Raw genomic sequence first — 15,837 nt, 5'->3', positions numbered from 1 at the left:
GTCCTGCCGGGAAGCCGGGGGCGGGCCGCAGCGGCCCCGGGAGGCGCGGCCGCCCCGGAGGGGGTTGGCGCCGCCTCCCCGCCGGGTTTTCCCTCACACCGGCACAGCTCGGGAGCCCCTGCTGCAGCGTCCCCCCTCGGGAGCGGGGAATCTCACGTCTCTCCGGAGCTGGCTCGGGCAGGGCCCTTCCACCACCCTGAGCACGTTGCTCCACACCCCGCACTTGCATCAGGCAGCGGGAGCTGCAGTTTGTGGGCTGTGCCCCCCGCCCCGAACGCTGCTGTATTTGCATTTTATCAACACCTTTATGTGAGAAGAGATTCATTATTTTGCAAATGAAAGACCCTTCTTTGCGTCTATGGAAAGAAGCACGAAGAGGCCTGTTTGCCCTCTCAGGCACCCCGATGTGACCCTATTTACACCTGCCTAAGAACAAGCACTTGTTTAGACTTTCCCCAGGCCCCTGCTATTCTTAAGAGCCCCACAGACCTTTCCACAGTACCCAGCTGTGCCAATTACGCAGTTTCTTCTCTAGACAAACATAGTATTAAACAACAGCTAATCGCTGAGAGGTGCTTTGCTGCCAGTTTGTGTCTTAATTTCCCATCGCTTTAAAATGAAGCCTTAAATCTTTAATATGTACTGGTATCATTTGCTGAACAGCACTTGGGGGCCTGGTGCCTTGGAGCTGCATGTGAAAATGAGCTCCTTAATTGAAATGGGGCAAAGCTCCCCCTCCTGCTTCCAAACACAGGCAGTTACAGCACTGGTCAGGGAAGAAGCAAAGGCGACCCACAGAAAGCCTCGAAAACACTCCTTTTAACCACAGACCTGCCCCACAGCCACCTGCTCTGCCAGCTTTCTTCTCCCCTGCATCCAGAACTGGACTCTGCTCAAGGAAACTCTCAGTCGTCTGTTCTGGAGCCATTCAAAAGCCACTCCCCAGTTGTTACCAGCTTGAACTGACAAGTGAAGCTCCCGGCTGTAGTGCAGAGGAAGGTATGATTTTGCTGGCACAAACCAGAGCCAGAACAGGGATGATGTTCCAACATTAGAGCAAGATCTTTGTAATGCAAAACAGCCAACCAAGGTCATTCTCTAGAGCAATTCAGGTATTTATTTTCCCTCACTAAGTTCTCATTAGCAATTTAGACAAAACAGAGTGTCTTGTATGATGATGAGTGGTTTATTCAGATTCTAAATAAAGGATCTGGAAAGCTGATCTTATTAAAAAATCAGCTGAGAAAACCAAAATAAGTGGGAACGAACACAGCAGCACTCACATCCCTAAAGTAACCTAAAAATGAATTGGGTCCCATTTAATTGTGAAATTTCCTCCTGTGATCTGGGTTCTGATATCTAGTTACATTCCTTATAACCCAGACAACTGCCCACCTTATTCTGGAGAATCTGTGGCCCCTCAAAGGCTTCTCAAACCCGATCTCTTGTAAGGTCACAACTGCTGCTGTTAAATTATCAATAGCTTGTAGCATAAAACCAAAGATTAAAACAGTTCAGAGAACTTTTGGCTAAAAGAAAAATGACAGATGGACTGCTGAGACCCAGGAACAGGAGCTGTACGGGCAGACACTGTTTCCACAAGGACTTGCACTGCTAACACATGCTTGGTAGCTTCAGCCCTCGGAGACCCCCTGATGACCAAGCAAACACTGAGGCCAGCCCCTTTCCCCACAGTGCCCGCGGCACTGTGCGCCCCCGAGGCCTGCAGAGAGCAAGGCACCTCTTACAGAGCAGAGCGTTCTCAACCTTTGTTCTTTCAGTTTACTGTTTTAAGCTTCTTGTTTGGTAGCTCCTGATGGTTCTTGGCTTCTTTCCGTTTCTGGCATGGTGTTTCCTTGTTCTCACCACCACCCAGTTTGTCCAAGATTACAGCAGCCTCCTTCAGAAGCCGCATCTCCCGTTTTTCCTTCCGCTCCTCCATTTCTACTATGTCATCTGCAAACAAAGCCTTCAGAGGGGGGATCAGCTTTGGGATGGTTGGAAAGTCACCAAAACGTATCTGAAATACATCAAACACAGGAGCACCTGCATGAAAACTGTGTTTTGTTCTCCCTCCTCCCCTTGTCTTTTGCCTGATCAAATTTCAGATTTTTCTGATCAGATTTGCCTCTTCCTCAGCGCAGCACCCAGCACAGAGCCCAAACCTGATGATTTTCAGCTGCACTGACACTAGTGGGCAGGGGATAATTTTCAACCCTACAGCAGTCAGTCCACAGATCCCATATGCCAAGTTATTTACATCTTCTTCACAAGAAATTATGTGGACACCGTACAAGTTTTGATAGATTAGTGAGCTATTCCCGCTGCTACAGCTGCTTTCAATCTAATGGCAGCAGCTTTTGGCCTCTGGATGTCTTCTGCAGAAAGCCATTAAAGCAGCTCTACCAATTTAGAAGCAAGTGGAAGCAAAATTATATTTTCAGCAGGGAGTAGCACACATAGAATAGAGGTGAAACGAGGCAAGTACCCAGTATGTAAAGGGTGGACTCCTGTTCTCAAAAGCCATCAGCACCTGTCCCACTCTGTGCCACCCTTTCCCCACATTGGTGGTACTGAACTGATGTGACAACCCATCGCCATTTTAGTAACTGCAGTTACACTGTGCTTGTTGTTAATCGCTGCTTTGTACGTTAAGAGTGTGGAGGATGGCTAAACAAGTTATACTAATGCAGAGATTTCTCTGCGCATATATTCCTTCACGTACATAATATGGCTTTAAATCACACTTAGCTCATAGAGACTAACCAAACTCAAAATTTCCCTCAAATTATAATTGGATTATGGTATTATCTGCTTATAGGCATAGAGGCAACCATACCGCCACTCTGTGGATGAGATAAATTGACTTTAGTCATGGAGCAGACTGTGGTGGTTCAACCTGCCCCCCACCGCCACCCCCACGGCCCTTGGTACTTCGTGCTATTCTCCCGGGTCACAGGCCAACCTGGCATGAACAGGGAAAGGCTGTGGGCTCTGGTCCAGGCACTCCCTTAACGCTCCTGATTCCTACCTCCCCTGTCACTTGGAAACAGACTGTGTGTCAATTCCAAATGGATGGCGACCAGAGCATTAAGGCACCCCCTCTGCCCACTCGGTTTCTGCCCCATAACCCACCTCCCCCCTTATCACTTAAGGACAAGAGGAACAATCGACACCTCCCAGCAGCCTCGTACAGCCCTACTTAGACTGTGGCCCAAAGGAGATGATACCAGAACTCCAAGATTAGCAAATTCTGGGCTTGCAAAATTGATAAAGAACACCAGAATATTCCCCAGCAGTAAAAGCAGCTGTTTCAGAGGACACAACTTTCAGGAGATGGCATATCGACACATTAAAATTGGAGAATTTAATTAATGAGCAGCCACCCCAAAGTAACACTGAAACCTTTCCCAGTCTGGCTCAGAGCTCCCAACTTACCCTCATATGATCAAATGCAATTCCAACCTTCTCACTGAAGTCTTCGCTGAACAGCGGGATCTTGGCGTATCTCTGACTGAAGTGATTGAGCATGATGAACTCTGCGTTCATCTTCATCCCAGTCTGAATCGCCTGGGAGGTTGTGCTACAAAGGGAACAGGAACATGTCCTGGTCACACACAGGAGAGCTAGTACTGGCCCTCCCATGGGGCAGGGCAGGCTGCCATGCAGCTAGTCACACCAACAGCCGACACCCTGCTGAGCACAAGGTGTCCTTGCTCTTCGCTGGCACACCCAGGCACCTCTTCCTCTAGCAACCTGCACCAGTGGCAAGTCTCTGACTTCCAAACAACTCTGAGCCCAGGAAAGCAGCTGTAATTACTTGGAGCTCTGCTTTTAAGAGCTCCACAGACTGGGGACAGGGGCTTATTCAAATACTCGTCCCAGGGGTGCCAGCAAGTCCAGATCTCTTGCACTGGAGGTCACAGATCATTCTGAGAAGCTGCTCTCAGGTCTCCCCACTTCTGGGGGCAGCAACTCACTATCATTGGCTGCACCCCTCAGTTTGAATTGCACAGTGAGCTGCAGGGGTAAGGTGACTCTTCTACCTCCTGAGCTTAGTGCTCAAATGCAAGGGCCTTTCCTTTGGGCTAGTCTATTACTCCTGCCTACTTAAAACCTTTGCCCCTTCTCTCTGGGGATGTTCAGAGGAGCTGTGAGAGTTACAGAGCTGGTGCAATAAGCAACATACCATTATTAGCGCTCAAGTGCTCTATGTACACCAGAACTACCAGCTCCAAGGACAAATCCCAGCTTGGCATCTTTGCCTTCCTAACAGTGACAGACAGCAGAGAACATCCCACCTGTGGGTCTTCTCTATAGCTTCTTTTTCCATTCCATCTTCCAACGTTGCTTCATGGATCAGCAGGTTAGCATTTTTACCTGGGTAAATAATCATAAACTCTTCAGTTGAATATAGACTAGTTCAACTGCCTACATGAACTCTCATTTCCACCCCTTGGCCCCTCATTGTGTTGTAGGCACAGCACCAAGGGTTTGGGTGCCTGCTTTGGATACTAACAGTTGGAGACCTTTCTCCAAGAGGTTCTTCAAGCAGAGGGTTTTTGCCACCTACCCATTTGTACTAAGGCCATGCAGGGCATTGTGTCACCAGAATAGACTACTTTCCAGCCAGATTTGTGGATCATTGAACATGCAAAAGCATTTTTACAGTGCTGGACTTCACAAGTCTGAAACTGAACAAGGATACAAGTGTTAGACCTCAGGTCCCCTCTTGCCCCTCATTGCAACTGATCCTACCAGCTCATAAGCTTACCTCAGCCAGGTCGTAGCTCTCTAACAGAGAGCTGACAAACCATTTGGCTTTAGGTTTAGTGTTCTCACAGCCTTTCACAAGAGACTGGGAAGCAATCATTCTGTGAAGGAGGGGAGAAGAGAGAGAAGAGAGAACTAAGGACAGGCACAAAGTAAAACCTGAGCTCATCTTTCAGAAGCCTATTTCCCCTTCTCAGTTCAGCACCTTAAAACAAGACATTTTTGTGCACCCATCTGTTTTTCCCCTTGCTTTCACTATCCAGCACCCAGTAGCTCATCCAACCACTTCATCCCCACTGTCAGATACTCTTCCAGGAATCTTTTTTCACTTGCTCAACTTCCCTTTCCTAAGCAAAAGGAAAGCCTGCATGTAAGCCTCTATTAAATAGCACAACTGAGTAACAAACTCCATTCTCTCCTTTGCAAACTGCACAATCCCAATCCCACATGCAATAGGAAGGAGTCATCTTCAACAAAGGGATGGGGGTTATGGATGATAGTAGTTTGCCTTGAATAAGAACCCAGAAAGGACACTTTTCCCCATACCACACAGAATACTCACTTGATGTCTCCAAGAATCTCTTCACAGTGGTTGTGGTACTCATGTAACCAAGGCATGATCTGTTCAGGTGCTACCAGAAACAGAGGGCTGAAAGCCTGACCAAGGGCTGCCTGGGAAAGCAAAGGCAGGAGGAGATAAAATCAGTACTAGGTAGACACCAAACCAGAGAGAAAAAAATACATAGGGAAATGATGGTGGTTTTCCACTACTCAGGAGTTCCCCTCCCCTCACTCCAAGGCAAGTTCAGGAGCAGTGAAACAACTGTACTACTTACAAAAGCTCTCCGCCTCTGCATCAGGATGTTCAACAACCCCTGCAAAGAGAATAAACAAGATGGCAAGTTGTAGTCAGAAATATTTGGGGCGTAAGTGTCAACAATGCTACCACAGCCCAGCAAGCTGCAGTTTTTGGAAAACCCACAGTCAGAAGTACACGATTTCCAACAACTGTAACTTGCTGAGCTGCAGTAACACTGTGACTGCTTCTACCCCAAGCTGGTGGCCAGTAGCCCACAACATAAGCCCCTCAGCTCTTCCCAGTGCTGCTGTGTCTGCTCCCAGAAGGGTGAAGAGCAAGAAGTCTCTACCCAACATCTTAGACCCAGTGTGGCTTCCAGACACAAGACAGCAGAGCAGCAAACAGCCTGTCCTGATCAGGCCCAATCCAGAATAGACCAACTGTTCTTCTGTGACCATTTATTGTGAAGCACTGAAGGAAACTGGATTGGACACTGCTGAAAAATTACAACTCTGGATGATCGCAGCAGGTCTGCAGGGTTCTCTAACAGGAAGGAAGGGGGGATTAGAAACACAGACAGATTCAGTAGTGCCTGAGGAATGCAGAGGGAAAGTGCAGTCCTAACAAGAGGGCAGCCTACATTAATCAGCTGCAGCTACATCTGAACTCCAAACAGCAGTGTGCCTGCACAGAACCCCTTCTTCCAACACAACCTACCGAATGATGATCAGTATGCATGTGAGACACAAACACAGCCACTATGTTACACAGCACTTGGTCAACTTGCTCTCCATAGTGACGACAGAGCTGTCCAAATGTTCCTTCTCCACAGTCCAAGAGCAGGGATCGGGTAGAACTGGCAAGGCAAGTGACAAAGACATTTAGCAGCCACTGTATGAGTTCTGAGCAGAGCCCATCCAGGGAGGGGGGATCTTTTGGGTTGAAAGGCAGAAAGCTCTCAGTGCTCTACACCTGTAAATGCTACTCTAGTTCTACTAGCCAAGGCTTCAGAAAGATGGTTTTGTCTGCACAGCTCATTCTGGTCTCATGTTGATGATGAACAGGCCCTTGGGGCAAATGGTAAAATGAAGGAAAACATTAAACGTATGACTTTGGAGGTGGCTCTCATCTTGCCCACCTACAGAGAGACAAGGTGCCTGACCCTGACGTCCTACAGAACCCACACAACAGGAGCACCCTCCCTGCATCACCAAACACACACACTGGTCAAAACAGCACTTGGGCAACACCCTCATGAGACACTGAGTCTCTTCAAGCAGAATGCATGACAGGGATTTACCTGGTATTTACCAGTGTGGAACTGACATTTCGGATTTTCATTGGAATTGCAGATCCCGTTCCCAAAAACACAACTTCAGGATAAGCACACACATTTCCTGGAAAAAACAGACAAGGATTTGTAAGCGTTATCCACATACTGCCCGTCAGATACCATTTACTTCAACAATCTAATAACTCCAGAGCCTACATGTCCAGCATGTTAATTTTTGCCTCCCTCAGCCTCTGGTTCTCCTACAGCAGCAAGGTTTACAAGGGACGACAGAAGAAAAAGCAAGCACCACTAACAAAACACACCACAATGTATAATGTAACTGCATATCCAATGCAGGCAAACAAGGACTCTGCTGATCACCCGTGACAGAGCTATCAGTTCAAGAGGGACCCGACTCCTGCTCTACGGTGCCCTGACTCTCCCTGGAATCAGGGTCCAGCCAGTGACCAAGTGGTGCTGTGTCGTACTGTGAACAGGACAATGGAAACCCAGGAGGAGAGTGCCCCACAGGGAGCTGGTTCTAGAGCAAGACTTCTCCCAGACACAGGAACTCGCATTGTGGCTGCTATGACAGCATTCAACACAACCAGGGCTCTGGTCAACTCAGAGAATTAACACACTGGTGCTTTGTCTCTAATTGCCCCCAACAGTGCTCAAGCCCCAAACCTAGCAGCTTTAGAAAACCAAAAGCACAAGACTGTGTAATTCTAGCTAAAATGAGCTAATTCAGTTTGTGTCTTCTACACAGCTCCAGGAAGTCTTAAGAGCACCTCTCAGGCAGCAGGAAGACTGCATGTTTACAGCTTTCTCTGGGCTTTAAAGCAGTAGGTCACCAAGACCTCTTATCTCTTACTTCCCATCACACTGATCCAAGATAAGTTGCTGATCCTTACCTGGCACAACAGACAGGCTCTCTTTGCACTCCTTCACACGAGTCTGGAAGTCAGGGAGATCCAAGGCTTCACTAACAAATGCATCATGATCACAGACAGTCACAGCATCTCTGAAAGAACAGACCATGTAACAGGACGGGGCAGGGTAGGAACTGAAAAGAACTTTTCAGAGCAAAGTGCCAAATTACTGTGCCAAAACAGCCTTACAACAAAATGCCAAATGCTCCTTCCAAGTTCCATTTTGAGGGGTGGTGGAAGATACATCCAAGAATGCGGTGTGTGCCAAAAAGGCCTGATTGGGCTAAACCACACCACAGAAATAATCATTCCACCACACTGGAGGAGGTCCTGGAATAGCACTAAGCTCCCCTGCACTGCCCAGACCCAGAGAGCTGCCAGACACCAGAAGGCACTGAACAGCAGCACGGAGGCTCCTGCAAGAGGACCACCCACCCAAAAGGGCACCAGGCACCACTCAGAAGCATAAGGGGCCTGTGTCCTGGTCCTGCATCAGAGCACGTGCAGAGCAACTTAGACTCTTCTTGACATCTGGGTCCTCCTACTCTGCCCAACAGAGACAGTAATTTGAGCCAGGGCAGCTGGTGTCCCCTCACACCACACGGTCCCCTCCCCCTAAGATCCTCAGTGAGCATCTTCACCTACTTGCCCATAAAGCAAGCACCAAGGGAGAAGTCTGCAACTGCTTAACCACCTGGGACTTTCAGCTCCGATATCAGGCTTTCTGGGTCTTAAAATGGTAAGACTTTGACCTGGTTCCCCACAAAGTCTCTCCCTGCCACAACTGGGTGCACAGCATATGGGGTCCAAGCAAAGGGCAGAGGAGCACTTGTGGCTACAAATCTGGGGGACAGAAACAACACTCCAAACCACTGGCCAGGTGGTGTTTTCAGTCGCTCCCTCATCCCTGCCCAATACTTTGTCTGAGACTTTCAGGGACACACTCCTCAAGACACAGCTGATAGCTTGGCAGCTCCATCAGCACAGCCAGCAGTAAGAACCTGCAAGGGATGCTGACACACTGTCCTGCCTCAGCACAGACTCACACAGAAAAGCTGCTTCAAGCCAACACCCAAAAACGGGTAAGTCAAAGATTCCCACTGACCTCTGCCACTCCTGTTGTGGTCTGAAGTGGTATTTCAAGAGGCACTCTCCTCGCACAATGGGCACGTTACACACAGCCTCTTCTTCCTACAGGGAGAAAAGTGACATTAAACACATTCTTTGCTCAGGGTCAGGAGGCACACAGGCAATCAGGGCCTGGCCTACCTTGCTCTGGTAGGTGGTGAGCAGAGGGAAGATCTCTGGGTGGATGAGGTTCAGCTGAGTTTGGATCTTGTAGCTGCGTGGGTTGTGCACTGCAGAGGAGTTTTCATTGAGCACCAAGTGCTGAGTTCCAGGTCCAAATCTATAAAAGGACAATAAAATACATTAACAGCTTCAGCCCTACATTAGTTGGCCATATATGCACACCTGAGCCATTAGCTGAAATCTCATCTGAGCCAGCAGAGTCCTGCTGCCAGTTAACAGATATTTCTACTCTGGGAAAAACATCTGCACCATAAGAACATGCTGCTGCCCAACAGTGACGTGAAACCAAGCAATAGAAGATCACGTACCTTTCCAGCCACTGCTGGTAGCGGCTGTCTCGAAGCACTGACTCTGGAGTCATGTGAATAACCAAGGCCACCTGGTTCTCAGGAAGTCCCTCCTGGTACCTGGGGCACATTCAAATACAGAAAGAATACCTGCACTTCAGTCCTCCATCACCTTGGCAGCCCCTCCCCTCTCCCATCTTGGTGCTACCAGAGATGCACCCCCCCGAAGCAGGCAGAGCACAGCCCAGCAGCTCTAAGCACCACGTCGCAGTAGACACAAGGCTCTCCAAGGCTCAAGCCCAACATTTGCTGACACCACCCGCCCTGCCAGGGCAGTTACTCTCCTACAAATGCAACAGCCTCAGTAAAGCCTTCCAGAAGCCTAACCCACTTCTGCACAACCCTACAGAGACATTACACACAGCCCAGGCTTCCAGTACACAGAAAAGCACAGTCTCTGCATCGCTCCCCAGCAAGACACCAGTGCACGTTTCCTTCTCCGGAGGCCTTTGTAGGAAGACAGGCCTGTGACAGTTACAGAACCCTATGGGTCCAGCCCAGGCCTGCCTCTCCTAAAAGGCTCAAAAGGAACCACCATCCTTTCCTGCATCTCTAGCTCCTTAACAATTCCAAACAGCTCAGACATTGGCCCCAAGAACCCACACATCTAGAACAGCACAAGAACTTCTCTTTGGCAAAGCTCAGCACAGATGTCTTCCCCCAAACACTCCAGGTTACCCAGCCCCGCTACCTTCGGAAAGTCTCGTTTTCACAGACAGCATCCACAAAGCCCTCATGAGGACACTCCAGTACAATGAACACCGGGCCAGGATCAGCAGGGGTGCAGAGTTCTTCAGGAGAGAGCTGCAGACAGATACACAAAGATTACACCACAGTCAAGCCATACACACAGCCCCTCTTGCCTCAGGATGTCTGGCTCATCAGGCAGCCCCAGGCAGGCTCTGGCACTGCTCAGCAAACCCCGACAGTGCAGTTCTCATTCCTTTTCTGCTCTCATTAAAAAAGTTTGCATTTTGCTGTGTAACAACAAATCCCAACCCTGGACTCAGAGCAAACCTAATGTAAGGAAGGGAATTTTAGCAGCTTCTAGGTTTCCACAGCAGATTCAGACAGTACCAAAAGCATGCTTAACAAAAAAAAGGCTTTGTGAATTCTTATGATGGAAAGATGTCAGTCCTATCTCCCAGGTTAGGAACTTCACTTACAGATCATCTGACATATGGCCAGAGCTGGCTCTGCCTCTCACTTCAGACTAGTGTTTGAGAGATTAAGACCCTACACACAAGAACCATTGAACTTCTTTCAGTCTAAGAGGTGCCAACAGAGTAAGGAAGGAGTGGTAGCTATACAGGCATTCAAGCTCCAGATTTAAAACATGTAGGGATTAACTTCACTAGTACACTCCTAGACCTGTATCAGCTTTGGGAGGATGAGGAAGCTCTGACAAATAGTAGACATACAGCCATACTCACAAATTAATTAATTTCAGAATGTATTTCCCTAATCATACCCCTGCAACAGCCCCAGACATGCCCCCCGCAGGAGCCACAGTCAGCAACAACTTGGGGCTAGAATGGAGACCAGTCACTAACCAAAAGCAGCCACTCAAAATTCAAAACTAGCAAAAGCCATGCCAACCTCTTAGCAGGGATGAGAAGGAACAGGCAGAAAACCACCATCCACCATCTCAAGAATAGGTGTTTTAAATGAAAAACAACAAAAATAAACCCACCCAAACAAAAAACCAAACCATGTCCCAGTACCTATTGGCAAAACATTCTGCACAAAACAAGTGTCACCCTGGGAGCCCACTGAAGGAGTGAGGATGGCAAAAGCCACAGCAGGAGGCACAGATATATCTTACCTCTTTGCCTTCAAAAGTGACACTCTCCCCATTTTTGAGAGCTGTAATGATGGGAAGAATGGCTGGAGTTCCCCTGAAAACAAGGTCATAACAATATTTAGCTGGCCAACATCACCATGCCTGGTGTTGCTCCAACCCCAAGCTGGATCTTGTACTCACACTGGCAGGCCCATCTCCTGTGCTTTAGCTGCTAGGAATTTTCCCTTCTTTGGGTGAATCTGAAAGAGTTAAATAAAACAGAATTACCAGTCAAATAAAGAGGGCCAGGAAACAAGATCCACATACTTTCAGTTTAAGTGTTTCCCCACAAGCCAAGGGAATTATTTTTTTCTTTTCTTTTCAGTTCCACAGTCTTAGTCTAATTTACCACCAAAAAGCTTCTACTAGACTTTCTGGTTTCCAAGATCACACTGCTGCTTCTTGCTCTCTTCTTTAGCCAAGTAAGCAGGACAGACTTCCCTACTGTAAGCATTAAGCAAGAATGGAACCTATATACTCTTAATTGGCTGCTCTACAAAGAACACTTCTAGAAAAAAAAATGTCTCTAGTTTTTACACATTCCTACCCATGCTACTTACTCTGACCTTTGGAAAGTAGAATCACAAAATAGCTTTAATTTCCTGCTTGAAAATGCTATCTCCAATTAAAGCTGTTTAGCAAGATGAAATGTCCTAATGACATTAGGAAGCATTTCTTTACAGAGGGGGTGGTCAAACACTAGGACAAACTCCCTAGAGAGGTGGTTGATGCCCCAAGCCTGTCAGTGTTTAACAGGCATTTGGACAATGCTTTAACTTTTGGTCAGCTCTGAAGTAGTCAGGCAGTTGGACTGGATGATTGTTGTAGGTTCCTTAGAACTGAAATACTCTATTCTGTTCTACACTGATTTAGAGATCTTTGTGTCCAAGCTTACTTTACAAAGGAAAGCCATCACCAGATTGGGATGTCTGCTTGCACACTTCTGTTCCTCACCTGTAAAAACAAACAGAACTACTCAGAATCATCACTGACTATCATTTTCCTTAAAGCCACAACACGTCAAAGTTTGCTAAAGAATTAACAGGAACAACATCAGCCAGCCAACTCAGAGCCCTGAAGCAAAATGTTACAAGCACCTAAAGCCAGAGAGCTCACTGACTCAGCTACAAGAAATCAAAATAAAGCTCAAGACTAAAAAATAATCAACCCAAACATCTACTCGTAATTAAATTACAAAGGCTGGAGTACCCACTCTGGCCAAGGGCAAACATTTACAGGGACTATCACACCCCAAGTAGGAATCACATTCAATTTCTAGGCCTTATAGTTCTGCATCAACTTGTAAAGTACCAAAACTCATTATGCTTCATATAATCCTTCACCTGAAATTCCCTACAGACTTCACCTCCAGAGAGCAAATGGCTCAGAGAATAAATTCATATCCTTAATTTCACGTTATTTCATTAAGGTTAAAAAGGTCATTCCATTTTTTTTCACCTGTTTTCTTCGGGCTTTCCTTTTTCTTGCCCCCCTCCAAGTTTTGCTGTGCAGCTCTTGGGGATCCTGGCCCTGTGTCCCCTTTAGGGCTATTTCCACTTTGGGTTGATGCTCCAGGACTCTGAGGCAATATACTTTCAGCAGCTAGTGGTTTTCCTGTCCCAAATCCAATAAAACCAGACAAGATCACTCAAACAAAAGGGACAGATAAGAAAAGCATGAGTAGCATTCCCTCTTCCGTGACAATCGTGTTTAAACTGCTTCAGAACAGAACTCTTCCCCCCAGTATGACTTGTGCTTGCACATTCTGATCACCTATTTCAGAAGTCATCTGCCATCCAAGTCTTTCAGATTCTCTCAAAACTGCTAAACTCTGTCAAGCCTGTGCCTGTACTCCAAGTTTCCAGCAGTAAGAAAACTCAGCTGACTAAAAAAGCCAAATCCAGTGACATTTTACATGTCATTCTATACACCCACACCTAAAGGAAGAAACCAAGGCCCTGACTCAGCAGGTCTCATTGCTTTGAAAGAGATCCTTCTTGTGAGAAAAACATGCAAATTAATAAGTCTCTCCTTGCTCAGGCTTGCAAACAGAAGCTGCTCTTTTAATCACCTTAAGCATGTTTACTGAGCAAGTGCTTCCTCTCTCTGACCACAGCGCTAATGCTCACCTGTAAGAGGTATTTGGTAGACTGTCATCGTCTCGTCCTTATACTCAGGCTCTGTGTGCAACTGCAAAGCTGGAAAGACATCAGAAACTGGCATTAACAAGTTCATAAGAGGAGATTCACACTCTACAAGAATTTAAATCAGGAAAATACCTATTTTCATTCTGAAACAAAACCTGCAGAATGTCCCCCTTCCCCTTCTCTGCCCAACCGAAAGATCAATGAATAAGTTCTTAAAAGCCCATCATCCACAAAAAGTAGTCCAGGATACACAGTAAGCAAGTTCACTGACAGACTCTGGAAGCAAACTGCCTTCACAGTGCTTTAAAATCAAATGCTGTCTGCTAGTCAGTCAGACTGGCAGCGGCCAACCAGAAACAGAGCTGGAAACACAAGTTATCTTCCAACCAGTTCTTGTGATGGATTTGGACAGTGTGTCAGATCAAAACGATGTTTAAAACTTTCCTTGAGTGGATCTAAGCCAGATGTATTTACTCTGAAGTTCTTACCGTTCAACATAGCCTTAGTTACAGCTGAAACAAATAGAAATTACAAGTTCATATTCACTACACATTACTGACCTACATACCTAAATCCATCCTTTTTAGGGGCCCAGGAAAGAGTCGAATCGCTTTCAAGTAATTTTGCTGTAAAAGAAATAGTGTATCAGGAAGCCAAGCCCAAGAAGTGCAATTACAAGTACCGCTTGCAGGAGTTTCAGTGAAGTCAAATACTCCAGGCCCAGTCAGGCAAAAACTGGGCAGCACACAGCCAGCCAAGAAATACTAACTGGGCAGGTGTCCCACATCCAGTGGGAATTACGCGTTTAGAAAAAGAAAGGAAAGTAAAGAACCATTCTCCCCATCCCTTCCATCAATATAATTAGTCAGCAGATATTGCAAGGAAATAAAATAATGCTGAGGACTGGAAATTTTCAGCCTAGACATGGCATTAGGCTAGCCAAGATCACATTAAGCATCAAAGCACAAAGATCAGAGACCAAGTTTCTATTAAAAGACAACGGGGGGAACAAACAGGAGAACAATGGACACCCTTTTTCTGAAACACAATTTACCAGAATATTAGCTGACAAGACAGTTTTAAGGCACAGACGCCTGATGCTGTCCTGTAACTGAAGAGATTTGCTTTTTAACGCCAGCCCTTCTGGCGGAACCTTCAGGCTGGCACTAATTCAGACCAGAATTTTACACCTGTAAGATGATTCACTCCTTTGATGCCAGCTCTCCCAATTCCAAGGTAAGCTTTAACGTTTGAAGGGTTCACTCTCCCTTCTGAAAGTTTTCCCTACTTACCAGCTTTGGCGGCCCTAGAAAGACACATCTTTGAAGCCCCACAGCCTTCAACGTGAGAATCATACCTGAAAGCAGAGAAATAGCTTTATTACAGCTCCACTAACCACTGGCAGATAATGCAAGAAAGATCCCTCTCAGTGCCCAGGAGTGCTGGGCCTCTCCACAAAGGCCAGAACTCAACTCTGATCCAAATTCAGTTTTACCTCAGCTTTGTGGCAGTTTCTCATCTCCACAGATATGGAAAATATCTACAAATCTTACTGTCACAATTAGGGGCAAGTTACCTGAACAAATTGCTAAACTCCTTCTTGCTTAAAGATTTACGGAATTTTAATGGACAAGATCATAAGCAATCTGTTCTAATCTCACCCTGCCTTGAGAACAAGAGTGGGCAAGAAACCTCTGTAAGGTCCCTTTGAACTCAAATTAGTCTGACTCACGAACAGCTCCCTGCTGGCAACACAACACTTGTAATGCCTTCTGCTCTACCTAGACTTGGGGAAGGCAGCACCATGCGTGCTAGGCAGGCAAGGCCTCTTCCACCACGTGTTTGCACACACTGTCACATCGACCACACTGCAGCTGGAAGCACCCCAGAGCCCCACGTGCAACCTAGCTGCTCCGACAGCGCTTTTCCTCTCTCTACAACTACATAAAAGACCCCACGCACCACCCCTCAGGCAGATGCAGAGCCTATAGAGCGGCTGGACCATGCGAGAGGCACAGGTGCCAGGCTGTCACCGAGGCACCCAGCTGCCCCCCCGCTCACCTGGCAGCCCACCAACGTTGGCCCAGGCCACCCGGCTGAGGAAGATGCTGTCCAGGTGGGAGATCTTCAGCCTGAGGGGCGAGACGGGGGCGGGGTGAGGGTGAGCAGAGACCGATGCAGCCCCGGGGCGGCCGCCCCGGTTGCCCCCACTTACTTGTGTTCCTGCATGGCCCGCTGCGTGCCCTCGCCGCAGTTGAAGAGATACCTGAGGGGAAGGGGCATCAGGGCAGGCCTGGACGGGGCGCCCCGGCCGCAGCCCAGGCGGGGCGTCCCCGAGGCCTCACACTCACCGGTTGAACTCGGAGAAGACGTAGACGGCGGCGCCCGCGTCGCGGCTCCCGGCCGCCACCA

The 15,837-nt window shown here is 47.6% G+C and overlaps 1 protein-coding gene across 1 annotated transcript; it reads right to left on the bottom strand.

Moving 5' to 3' along the window:
- Positions 1-1,170: 1,170 nt before the first annotated feature.
- ELAC2 (elaC ribonuclease Z 2) lies at positions 1,171-15,831 on the bottom strand. Its single transcript, XM_026861189.1, has 24 exons — positions 15,777-15,831; positions 15,641-15,691; positions 15,487-15,557; positions 14,718-14,782; positions 13,994-14,051; positions 13,408-13,476; positions 12,737-12,892; positions 12,174-12,232; positions 11,420-11,478; positions 11,261-11,333; positions 10,127-10,239; positions 9,397-9,495; positions 9,047-9,185; positions 8,883-8,968; positions 7,760-7,869; positions 6,873-6,969; positions 6,290-6,428; positions 5,610-5,648; positions 5,336-5,445; positions 4,775-4,874; positions 4,574-4,694; positions 4,302-4,380; positions 3,439-3,583; positions 1,171-2,020 (listed from the first exon to the last, which is right to left on the bottom strand). Exons 2-24 carry the CDS (start codon positions 15,652-15,654, stop codon positions 1,778-1,780), a joined length of 2,244 nt encoding a protein of 747 aa, XP_026716990.1. The 5' UTR covers positions 15,655-15,691; positions 15,777-15,831; the 3' UTR covers positions 1,171-1,777.
- Positions 15,832-15,837: the final 6 nt, after the last annotated feature.

This window comes from Athene cunicularia, assembly GCF_003259725.1.
Source record: "Athene cunicularia isolate RWA chromosome 18 unlocalized genomic scaffold, athCun1 chr18_part1, whole genome shotgun sequence".
NCBI classification, from domain to species: Eukaryota; Metazoa; Chordata; class Aves; order Strigiformes; family Strigidae; genus Athene; species Athene cunicularia.
Note: the sequence above shows the minus strand (reverse complement) of the source record. Positions and strands in the feature narration are given on the sequence as shown.